Source organism: Mesoplodon mirus (assembly GCF_964341445.2).
Source record: "Mesoplodon mirus genome assembly, chromosome: 14".
NCBI classification, from domain to species: Eukaryota; Metazoa; Chordata; class Mammalia; order Artiodactyla; family Ziphiidae; genus Mesoplodon; species Mesoplodon mirus.
The window spans coordinates 10,813,233-10,825,651 of NC_138990.1; the positions used below are offsets into that span (position 1 = coordinate 10,813,233).

The window sequence follows — 12,419 nt, forward strand, 5'->3', positions numbered from 1 at the left end:
CATACTTTTGCTTACACAGATGACAAAAAGCAGAAGAGTAGCTCACACAGCACATCTGTGAAGGCTGGGGAGCAGGTCCACAGAACAGAAGCCCTTTCAGCTGAGCTTCCGAATCCCATGTGCCGCGCTATAGCACCTCCTCTTTCCAAGGCCAACATATAAAATAATTTGGGACAGCGAACACCTTGAAAGTTCATTGCACCCAACAATCTACAATGAGACCAAGTGTTAAAGCAGAAGTTTATTAAAATCCATTTATATAGTGTTTTACAGACAAAAAAAAATATATAGAGTCCTCAACATTCAGGCAATCGACTCTATTCTCAGAAGTGCTTCGTGAGAAGACAGACTTCTTTGCCCTCATCCCCCAAAAGATACTTCTGTTTATTCTCCTGAAAATGATGCATTTATTACACCACCTCTCAAAACGATTCCATTGAGATCCCCAAACCTCTGCAGAGAGTGAAGAGAGATTAGCAGAGAACGTTCTCCAGAACGCAGTGCCTCACCCAGAGGTGTAGTGCAAGAGATACAGAAAATGGCGGAGGCTTCGAGGAGTGCGCGCCTGATGACAGGGCCGGAGGAGAGCCTGTGGGCCTGGCTGGGCAGCCCTAGCTGCGGAGTGTGGCCAGACGGGACTGCATGGCCTCCAGTGCCTCTTCCTCCTCCTCATCTTCTGAGGCAGCCATCGCTCCTGGAATTTCAGGCTCTGGGAGGGCGTCGGTCACCTTACTAGGTGCTTTGCCCAAGGCCCCTGGAAAGGAACAGCACGCAGATCAACAAAACATCAGCTTAAGCAAGTGGCCCCTCATTTTCTCTGTCTTTCATACCTGGTTCAGTTTGACAAGAAACAGAAGAGGGGCAATAAAACAGCTGTTCTGGTGGGGTTTTCTCACTATGACAAATGTGTGCAAACACCAACTTCTAATGACATCAAAGTCATAATAACTAAGGATTGTGATTGTTAGAATTTTGGTTCTAATCTAAAATAAGATATGTAGAAGGGAGTTATAATCTAAAGAAAAAGCTGCTAGTTAATCTTGCGAATGCAAGAAGAACGGCCATAAAAGGAGAGGGGAAAGAGGAAGGATCTTGGGTCATACCTGCGGTGATTTCAAACAGAATTTTGTCAATTTCCATTTCTGCTGCTTCTTCCATTTCTTCTTGATCATCCATGCTTTCAAAAGTGTCCTCTAACATCTCTTCTATGATCCCAGCCTAAACACAGAATAAACCATGTCACTTCCCACAACTGTTTTTTTTTATAACTTTATTTATTTTTTGTTTATTTATTTTTGGCTGCGTTGGGTCTTCATCGCTGCGTGCGGGCTTTCTCTAGTTGCAGCAAGCGGGGGCTACTCTTCGTTGTGGTGCGCGGGCTTCTCATGGCGGTGGCTTCTCTTGTTGCGGAGCACAGGCTCTAGGCATGCAGGCTCAGTAGTTGTGGCATATGGGCTCAGTAGCTGTGGCTCGCGGGCTCTAGAGCGTAGGCTCAGTAGTTGTGGCACATGAGCTTAGTTGCTCCGCAGCATGTGGGATCTTCCCGGACCAGGGCTCGAACCCATGCCTCCTGCATTGGCAGGCGGATTCTTAACCACTGCGCCACCAGGGAAGCCCCCAAAACTGTTAAATCCATTCCCAGCAGGTGCCCCTGTGGGCCCAGCATCAACTGAGCTTTGATGTCTCCAAGTCCTGTCCACGCTTTCAAGGGCTAAGCCACAGACAGCTGGCTGCAGGCAACACCGCATGCCGTCTGCCCTCTCTGGAGGAAGCAAAAAGCCAAACGGAAATTGCTCTCCAAATTTAGTACCCAGGTTGGAGGGGGGTGCCTCTATCAGCAGAGCTTCACAAAGTAACTCAGACGATAACGCAGCACGTGGGGAACAACTTGCTGAGATGAGAGGGTGCTGTCTCGGGAAGCATTTGCCCTGACCTTGCAAATCTATGCGTGCAGGAGTTGAAGTACAGTATGGAAACTGGCTGGAGTCACAGTAGACACTACGATAACAAATACCAAGAGCGGGATGGGGCTCCACAGAACCCCGAAAAGGCCTGTACTTCAGCACATCCAAGTTATAGCTGCTGGCCCAGGGTCTGCAGGGTCCTGGCAAGGATCAATCAATTCACCAAAGCCTAAAAGAACTGATAAGACAGTGTTTCGGGGCCCAACAAGACAGTGCCTTCCGCATTCCCTACTGGAAGCCCCGTGCCTGGTAGCCTGAAGCCAGCCAGTCAGCCTCCTTCGTTCTCAAGAGCACAGCGCCACTGAGGGCACGAGAAAACCGCTCTCTAACACCAGCCAACGCAAGCAGACCCCGCAGTCTTCCTGGCTGAGCAGTGTCATGCGAGCGCAAGGTCACGTGTGGCAGCTCCAGCCCTGGCTCCCCTGCACTCAGCCAGGGCATGGCTCTCACCGACCATGCTGATGGTGTCCGATTTAAAGCAAGCCCTCTCTCCTGCCTGTCCTGCTGTCAGACCACTCAAGTGACTCTTAATGGCGTGAATCTAGCTAGTTCCATATTCTGCCCATTCTCAGACCTTTTGCTCCCAACCAAAAGGAACAAATTCACATTCAAGGATACAAGTGGAGCCCTGTGGCCTGGGTGAATCGATCTTAGTGCTGGAGGCTAGTGTAAAAGAGGCTCAATACATACTCACCATCCCAGTTAAAAGAGCCTAGGGCAGCCTGACTAATAGCCCTCCACATCGTGGAGGGACAAGTGGCCATTCACTTATACATTCATCCAACCAGCAAACATTTGTCAAATGTATGCTCTGTGCCACACGCCAGGCCAGGGTCTGGGGACAAATAGAATGACTGAGATCATGTCGTCACCCTCAACACGCTGTGACCCTGCCAGAGGCTTCAGTTTGCACCTGGAGATGAACCCTTGGTTGAATTCAGGAAATATTTACTATCTACTACATGCAGGCCCTCCTCCAAATCTATACTATGCTCAGTATTCAGAAACTTTTGTGGAAAAGATTCCAGATTCTAAAAAAAGACTCCGCCCCTCAGATCCTGGTGGCTACGTTAAGTCAGAGTGAGCAGGCCTGAAGTCATTTCAGAATTACCTTGTTACCCAGTTCTAGATGGACAGGCATCGCAACTTGGGGGATGAGACATCCACACACCACTTGTAAAGGACAGACCCCGCCAACCTGGTGCCCTCCTGATGACTGCCCAAGGGTTTCTCATTCCAAAGACCTGGGCTCTGGGCTTTGTATGTTGCCTTTCTTTTCTATCCATTTTCTTCTCCAGTTCCTCTCTCCCATGCCCTAGAGCCCTGTTTAGAACTCAAGTTCATACATAAAATTCCCTAGTAGGAAGAGAGGCGGCTTCTATGCACAAGCTGCAAACAGGAATGTGAGGTGGACCATCCGGGCTCTCAGGCCACGGGTTCAAAGTGTGAAACAGCACCTGAGGAGGCACCTCTTATCACCACGTCCTCTGAGGCAGCTCAGGCATCTGTGCCCCAACCCCAGATCTGTCACCTCCTACCAAGGTCACTCAGATAAGTTACCTGGCAACTTGAAGACTCAGTTTCCTACTTCTGTATAAAAGGGGGAAGAAACTACCTCCCTCCCAAGGTGGCTGGGAGGACTTTCCAGGAGAGGGTGTGTGCTGCACGCACACTGGCAGGCGGGGGCTCAGTACCGACGCCCTCCTGAGCCCTGCCCCCCATCTGAAGGCCACCAGGACAGGTCCCTGCCCGGCCCCGGTCCCGGGGCGGTAGGTGTTTACTGCATTCTCTTTGGTTCTCTGTTTCCTTTTCTAGTCTCAGACAGGGGTCAGCCAACGACAGCCTGCAGGCCACACCCAATCCACTGCCTACGTCCATGAATAACGTTTCCTAAGAACCCAGGCATGACCACTTGTTTACACATGATCTACGGCTGCTTTCATGCTGCAAGTAAGGCTGAGCAGTGACAACACAGACGTGTGGCCCACCAAGTAGAGACTACATGGACTATCCAGCCCTTCACAAAAAAAGTTTGCCCGTCCCCGGTCTTGACACCTCCCTTGCCAGCTTTGCTAACTCCCCTGGGACAAACGGAGGAACCTGGGTTTCTTTCTGTTTCCTTGTTCATGTCACAACCCATAAATCCTAGGTCCCCGAATCCCACGCAGTTGCTTCCTGGGTCTCCCACCTCCCCTAGAGCTCTGGGTATACTATCGCTTCTTCTAAGGAACACCCTGGCCATCTGACCCAGCCTCTGCCACGCTCAGCTCAGACGGTTTCAACCGGTGTTAATAGCTGCTCCCCTGTCCTCAAAATCATTTCTGTCTGGCAACAGTGGCCTGTCTACTCCTGCCCAGCCCTGGCCCTCTAGCCCCTGCCGCTTGCTGACTCTTAGCGCTTTGGAACAGGACATAGGGTGGCCCCAGGGCACCTTCATCATCTCTTTGGACAGCTCCCGCATGGTGGCCTGGATTTCTGGGATCTTCACAAGACTCTGCATGGCCTTCATCACTTCTGTGCTCTTCTGCAGGGAACCAGCCACTCGCAAAACCGCTGAAAGGGAAAGATGACAGTCAGGATTGCTCAACAGAATGTGACGCAGGATGGAATAAAGTCAGTCAAATCACAAGCTATTCCAGTAAAAGTCAGCAACAGTGGGTGGACCCAAAGCTATTTATGTACCTGTAGACTACATTACTGTCCTGGGACCAAGCCTGACTTTCCTAAATTGTGTGCTACTTTGGCTACAATAGGTACAAATTCTCCGAGCACCCACACCAATCAGCTGATCTGGAGAATGGCCTGAAAGCCTGCATCTGACCTTTAGGGAAGGAGGCCAGCTAGGAATGATGTCACCCCCAGGACAAGTCACACACGGGAGGAATGGCTCTAGGTAGGCCTTGCTGGGGCCACTCTGGAAAAGTGGCTTTAAGCAACCCAAGCAGTGCTCCCCACACACCAGCCTATGGAGGGTGGCTGCCCGGGAGGGGCCTGCTGCTGGTCCACAGGAAAATGAGAGTGAGTATGTGTCAGTGTAAGACGGCTACAGTTCCTTGTTACAAAAAATGTTCTGTTGTCTGAGATCATACACATACTATATATTCTTTATAAGAAATCGTGGTAGTAACAAATGATCATTTCTCCCCCCTAAAGTCTTTAACATGTCAAAATAAAGAGCTGGCAACCCTTGAAATCTGTTTTGAAATTTCATGAGACTTAAAAGTTCTGAGAAATGCCTCACGTTCAGCTGTTCACCAAAACCAGTGCACAGGGCCCCCCAGCTACCCCAGGAATCACCACCAATCCACCTCTGTATGAATCCAGACTCCAGGAAGCTGTCATAGTTAAGGAAAACAAGGGGCAAGGAAACAAGAGGAACCAGAGAAATGCCTGTCTGACACACACAGCATTTTGTGATTTTTCTAAAGGAGGAAGGAAGTTTGCTAGTTGCAGAGAATACTTCATTTCCCTTGACACTGAAAAGGGAAAGTAAAATATTTATCTATTTATTAAGATCAGTCTAATTATAGAGAAGAAGTGTTAAGAATCTGTATGGCTGAAATAAGCAATAAATTATATATGCCATTATAATGATATAAGAAAGATAGAAATTCTACAATGTTAAAGTTACTATTGATTATTGTAAAAAGGTAAGTGATGGGAGGAAGAGAAGAAGCGTAAAAATAAAGCAAATTCCGGGCTTCCCTGGTGGCGCAGTGGTTGAGAGTCCGCCTGCCGATGCAGGGGACACGGGTTCGTGCCCCAGTCCGGGAGGATCCCACATGCCGCAGAGCGGCTGGGCCTGTGAGCCATGGCTGCTGAGCCTGCGTGTCCGGAGCCTGTGCTCCGCAATAGGAGAGGCCACAACAGTGAGAGGCCCGCATACCGCAAAAAGGAAAAAAAAAAAAAAAAAAAAAACAGGAAAGATAAAAAAATTAAAGGATCAGTCTGGGAAATCTAACAACTGACTAAAATCTCTCCTAACAACTGACTAAAATCTTTTCCTTTCAGAAAGAAATAGAAAATATAGTGGAAATGAAATGAACACATCGACATACCCAAGAACTGAAGGACCAAGAAACAGAAGGGATAGAATCCTTGCTTTTTAGAAACCCATGTCGAAATATCTGCAGATGAAATTATATGCTGTCTTGGATTCCCAGGGGAAAATATAGGGAGAAGGCAGGGATACAGATGAAGTAAGACCAGCCAAGATTCTTGGACGGGCATATTAATTTTGACGTATCCATTAAGATGTGAGTGGAGATGTCAACTATACACTGATAAAGTCAGGCCTGAAGATAAAGATGTGGAAATCAATGGCATTTAAAGGCATAAGGTTAGATGAGATCACCTATGGGGAGAGAGGAAAGATGGAAACGAGCAGAGGGTCTAGAACAGAGCCCTAGAGTATTGTAACATACAAGTATAAAGCAGCAGCTAGTTTACTTTTCAGGTGTGATAAAGCCACAATATAATACATATTGGAAACAACATAATATATTATTATGGATGTATATTTAAGGGATAACAGGCTCTTGATATACGTTGTTTATGTTTACAGTTATGTTCATTACTGACAGTACATGCTACAGGAGAAGAGATAATTTTCATGTAGATTAATAAATATTTGTGAGCTATAAATCTTTGAAAAGATATTTTGGAATCAGTACACAGGAAGAAAAGGTGAACAGAAGAGACTGGTCAAGGCCACTAGTTCCCAGGGAAATGTTATAACATTTCTCAAAAATTAAAAAGTCTGACAAAGGTTGGTGGAAAGGTATGGAAAAAAGAACCCTTATCCGCTGCTGGTGGGAATACAAATTTGTCTCTTTGGAGAACAATTTTGCAATTCTAGCAAAATTTAAACCCAGCTATTTTTAACCCAGCAATTCTACTTCTGAGTATATAACTGTCCTAAAGAAACACATGTGTAAAAGTGAAAAAACATTCACAGCAGCACTGTTTCGTAATAGCAAAAACTGAAAACAGCCTAAATGTCCATCAACAGGGAACAGAAAAATAAAATGTGATACATTCACAGGATGGAATACCACCCAGGAGTTAAAAACATATTTATTTATCATATCAAACTATATTTATCATTATATCAATATATTTATCAAAATATATTTATCATCATATCAAGATATATTTATCATTATATTTATGGGTATATTTCAACAGGACAATGGTAAATGGGAAAAAAAAGATGCAGAATGGTACACACAGTATAATACCATTTATACAAATTTTAATATTCATGATAGTGGTTACCTCTGAGGAGGCTGAAAGAGAAGGGAATGGAACTGCGAAGGTGTATTAAAGAAGCTTCAACTTTAGTAATACTGCTTTCTTTTACAATATAAAAACTGAGGTGGGGGGAAGGGGGGGTGGGATGAATTGGGAGATTGGGACTGACATATATACACTACTATGTATAAAATAGATAACTAATGAGAACCTACTGTATAGCACAGGGGACTCTACTCAGTGCTGTGGTGTGGTGACCTAAATGGGAAGGAAATCTAAAAAACAGTGGATATATGTATCGGTATGACTGATTCACTTTGCTGTACAGCAAGAAACTAACACAACATTGTAAAGCAACTATACTCTAATAAAAATTAATTTAAAAAAAAACTGAGGCAAATATAACAAAATGTCAAATTGTATTGGTTCTGGGTGTTAGGTACATAAGCACGCACTATATTATCCTGTGTACTAATATCTTTGCACCTGGGGAGAAAAAGAGTCTGTGAATACAGTGCTTTATTCATAGGGGGAAAAAGGGCAAAATAAGCTATATGTTTTTTGATGTTGATTCAGTAAAGGAAATGCTGAAAAATTTTAAAATAAGCTTATCATGGTCAACTGAACATGTATCTTTTCAGCATGTTGCAGAAAAAATAGGGAGTAAATATGAAGCTTTCAATGATGGCTGTAAAAGTCAAGTATATTTAGTTAAGCTTTCAAAATAACAGATAAGATTAGACTGTTTCTCCACAGTACTGAATACTTGGCTTGTCCAAAAGTCATATCTCTAGGTTATATATCCAATATTTAAAGAGCCTAAATACATCACTTTAGGGCTGAAATAACACAGTTGTTAAAAGTTAAGAAGATATGGTACAAACAGTTGTCTTATTTTTTTTACTCTTTAATTCATGGATTGTTTTCTTCAGTATCTGGAGAAAGAAACTGATATATTCACTATTAGGCACATTAAAAAAAAACACATTCAAATGTTAAAACTGAACATAAAGAAATACCTTCAGAGCCAAGTACGACCAAATAATGAATTAAGTACTCATTTGGCACCAGCACTTAAACTGAAACATTCAAGTCTTCTAACTTTTGAGTGTGAGGTACTCATCAATGTAGTAACTGACAGAGTTGAAGATATTCTTTTTTTTTTTTTCTGCTGCACTGTGCGGCTTGCGTGATCTTAGTTCCCCGACCAGGGCTTGAACCTGGGCCACGGCAGTGAAAGTGCAGAGTCCTAACCACTGGACCGCCAGGGCATTCCCTGAAGATATTCTTTAGTGAAAAATTACCCTGTAATTCCTGAATCTGTACTCAGTCTAATTACCTGATAGTTATTTGCTGCCATTCTCAAAGAACTCTAATTCTGAGTTAGGATTTCTTCATTTAACCGAAAATAAGTAAGAAAAGAAACCAACTGGATGTAAAATTTAACCTGTGCCTCAAGCTGTCAGTGATCTGGAGACAGATGCCTGTGGAAGATCACAACAGTATTATACTGGACACTGAAAGGTAACTAAATTATGTTTATTTTTGAAGATTATAATGAGTTTTTGAAAATTAAATCGGGCAGTGCCCACTGGGTTGGCTGTGGCATGTCCCCCTGTGACCTCCCCTCTGGAAGCATGGACACTGCCACTGGGGCTTGGTGGTTGCGGGTCAGGATCTCAAGCCTGGGACAATGGTGTGCATTCCCTGCATCGTCATTCTAGTTCTGCTCTGGGTCTACAAAAAGTTTCTGGAACCATATATATACCCTCTGATGTCCCCCTTTGTTAGTTGTATGTGGCCTAGGAAAGCTATATGAGAATCCAATGATAAAAACAAAGGCAAAATAGACTATAAGGGTGCAGACATAAATGGATTACCAACAAGAGGACCAACAGAAATCTCTGATAAAAAGACTTAAGTGACTGTCCCAAAGGATCTCATTGTTTTAAAACTGGATCTGATAGTATGAAGCCCCTTCTTTGTACTTGTCTCTGATCTTTTTCCCTAAGACAAGAATTTGGGCTAGATAGTTTACATATTTACCTGACACTAATCAGGAAATACCTGGTATTTGTATTTAAAATGTAGCTAGTTATATTTAATGACCTCATTCCTGAGTTCCTTTTTCATTAAAGTAGCTTTCATTTCTTTTATTTAAGTTTTAAAAATATGAATAAATAAAAGGTTCATGCCAGTAGGCACTGTTACTAAATCAGCCCCTAAAAATCCTTGGGCCTCTAGTTTTTATTCAGGCTCTTCAAATTTGAGGAGTAGACTGTTTTACTGTGAAACAGTGCAGTGAGACTGTGCAGTGAAACGAAAGGTAGTTTTTCAAGATGATAATGACTTGAAACATAAAGATGTAATTACTGTCTAACTCAATGGAGCAGCTTATCTATGAGAGTAGTAATTACTGTTTATTGCTCTGAGGAAGATAGAAAAGACGGGGAAATGGGGTAACCTCTCTGAAAAATGGAACATCTTTAACATAAGTGGCTAATGTATATTATAAAATTCTAATCCTTGTTGTATTCCTTCTATTCCTACGAATGTAGTAAATATTCAGTTTAGCTTGTTGTTCTTTTTTCTTTTAAAATATAAATATTTAAAAGTAAGATTTTTTAACCACATCAGAAATCAGGATTGTAATAGTGTGATGGCATCAGGATAGTTATGGAGCAGCAACATTTTTTTCTTCTTTTTTTTTAAAGTTTAGATTGTATCGGTTATTTTGTTCCATAAAAAGACACTCAAATTCATGGTTTTCAGCAACAGGGACGTGACTGCACAATTATTTGCTGGTCTGGGCCTCTCCACATGATCTTTCATCCCGGGCCTCTTCACTTTAGTGTAAGGATCTATAATATTCAAAGACAATGAGACGTATCTTTATAGAATATTTATTTTCTCTGAAACAAGGAGAAGTTATTAGAAAGGACTCCCCGCCTCGGGTCCCCAGTGAAGTCCTGGGTCCTAACTGAGGTTCTGTTAAGCTGTGTCTGGTCAAGTCATTGATCCACCTTGGACTTCCTTTGACATAAATGTGTTTCAACTTTTCTGCCCCAGCCTACCTGAGCGATAAGATAAATTCTCATTAGCAACTAAATCCAGTTGATTAATTTAGTTTGTTTTTTAAGGTATTAAAAACTATATTATGAAAATAGCAGATGTTCATCGTAGAACAATGCAAGGGCAGGTTAAATGAAAAGTTCATGTTCTTTCTCTACTCTCATTTCTTTGTTCTAGCTCCACAGATGTAACCGCTATTAGCTTTTTGTATAGCCTTCTAGCAACCTTCTTAAAATATATCATTAAAAAAAAAATTAAATTGATAGTTCACATGTATGCTGAATACCCAGTACAGGGCCTGCAGGTTCCTAAGATGTAAGAAAGCATTCGGTTGAGAGTCAGAGATGAGGCAGAAAAGGAGGTGAGCGAAAGCCAAAGACAAACTTGGACTATTTAAAACCCTGCCTGGGGCAACTCCGGGCGAGGGCAGAAGAAACCTCCCTTCATCCTCCTCTAAGGTGTGGGCGTACTGCTTATGCGTCTGACTCAACCCTCAGGTCACTTTACCACACTGTTCACATGAGGAGATACAGTCTGAGTTCTCAACAAAGTACATTTAGATGGAGATTTTCCCATTATTTCAACAACCCTGGCAAAAGAAAATGAGTAACAATAAAATAAAAATGAGAGTAATAAGTATATTTTGCTTTTGTATAACACTCCAATTAAGACAATGTAAGGAATAAAAACCAGAGCTAAGACTGTCCTTCCTATTCAAGGAAACCAGTGTTATAATAACGGCAAGAGCATCAGCTAATGATGTGGCTGGAAGGTACCGCCGTCTTACCCAGCTGGTTCTTCATCCCCATGAGCACGGAGTTCATGTGCGCTTTGGATGCGTAGAGCTTGCTCACGGCCCTCCTCGACCTGAGCATCTCCTTGGCCAGGACCACACACACATCCTTCTGACCCTTCTTGGCAGCATCTTTCACAGATCGCTTCACTTTTTCTTCTTCTCTTTGGATATCTAAATTTAGAACCGAAGACAGAACGTCAAAAAATTAAGGGTAAACCAGGAGAGTTATTGGCCCTGAAATCTGTTCTTACTGTGATCTAAATGTGTCTATCAAACAGGAAAACAGATAGGAGGATAGAAACTAAATAAAAATAATTAACGTGGTCAGTATTCATTATTTCCGGAAACATTAAAGTAATATAAGAGTAAACAGAAAAGTAAATCCTATTACACTGGACAAAATTTCAAAACTGCTTTTGCAAGCCCATTCTAACACCTGTTGGTACTGGTACTAAGGAACTTTAAAAATACTGTAAATGTGGGGAATTCCCTGGTGGTCCAGTGGTTGGACTCAGCGCTTCACTGCCATGGCCCTGGGTTCAATCCCTGGTTGGGGAACTCAGATTCTGCAAGCTGCATGGCATGGCCAAAAAAAAAAAAAGAAAAGAATACTGTAAATGAATTCCAGAGCTTGCTCTCATAATCAATAAGTAGTATTCCCACAATTACAGGAGTACAATCTCAGTACATCTATTAATGATTTATAAAAACCTACAACTAAAGGAAAGCCTGAACATACAAAAAGTATCACATCAGTATCAACTACAGGTAAGATATGTCTAAGTTACGTGCTTTATGGTTAGTAGAGATTTTTTCCAATTGTGGTAAAATACACATAACATCAAATTTACCATCCTAACCATTTTTACGTACACAGTTCAGTGGTATTAAGTACATTCATATTGTTGTGAACCATCACCGCCATCCGTCTCCAGAACTCTTTACAATTTTCAACACTGAAACTCAAAGGCTTTAAATAATAACTCCCTATTCCCTCCTCCCCCCAGCCCCTGGCAAATACCATTCCAATTCCTGTCTTTATGAATTTGACTACTCTAGGTACCTTATGTAAGAGGAATCCTACAGTATTTTGTGTGTGTGTGTGTGACTGGCTTATTTAACTTAGCATAGTCTTCAAGGTTCAGCCATGTTGGATCATGTATCAGACACCCTGCTTTTTAAAGGCTGAATATTCCATTGCATATATATACCAAATTTTGTTTATCCGTTCAGCTGTTGACAGACACTTGGGTTGCTTTCACAACCTTTAGCTATTGTGAATAATGCTGCTATGAACATGAGTGTACAAGTATCTTTTTGAGACCCTGCTTTCA

General features: G+C 42.7%; 1 protein-coding gene and 1 pseudogene across 3 annotated transcripts in view; one reads left to right on the forward strand and one right to left on the reverse strand.

The window, feature by feature from the left end:
• Positions 1-226: 226 nt before the first annotated feature.
• CHMP3 (charged multivesicular body protein 3) overlaps positions 227-12,419 on the reverse strand; it is a 65,256-nt gene continuing 53,063 nt past the window's right edge. For both annotated transcript variants that reach the window (XM_082642469.1, XM_082642468.1), the window contains exons 3-6: positions 11,077-11,256; positions 4,396-4,517; positions 1,104-1,218; positions 227-754 (exon numbers count right to left, since the gene is read on the reverse strand). In XM_082642469.1, coding sequence (XP_082498595.1) covers positions 612-754; positions 1,104-1,218; positions 4,396-4,517; positions 11,077-11,256 — 560 coding nt within the window. In that variant the 3' untranslated portion in view covers positions 227-611. The remainder of the gene's footprint in view (positions 755-1,103; positions 1,219-4,395; positions 4,518-11,076; positions 11,257-12,419) is intronic.
• LOC309815698 (UPF0729 protein C18orf32 homolog) lies at positions 8,894-9,353 on the forward strand (annotated as a pseudogene). Its single transcript has one exon. The product of its transcript is annotated as a UPF0729 protein C18orf32 homolog (transcript).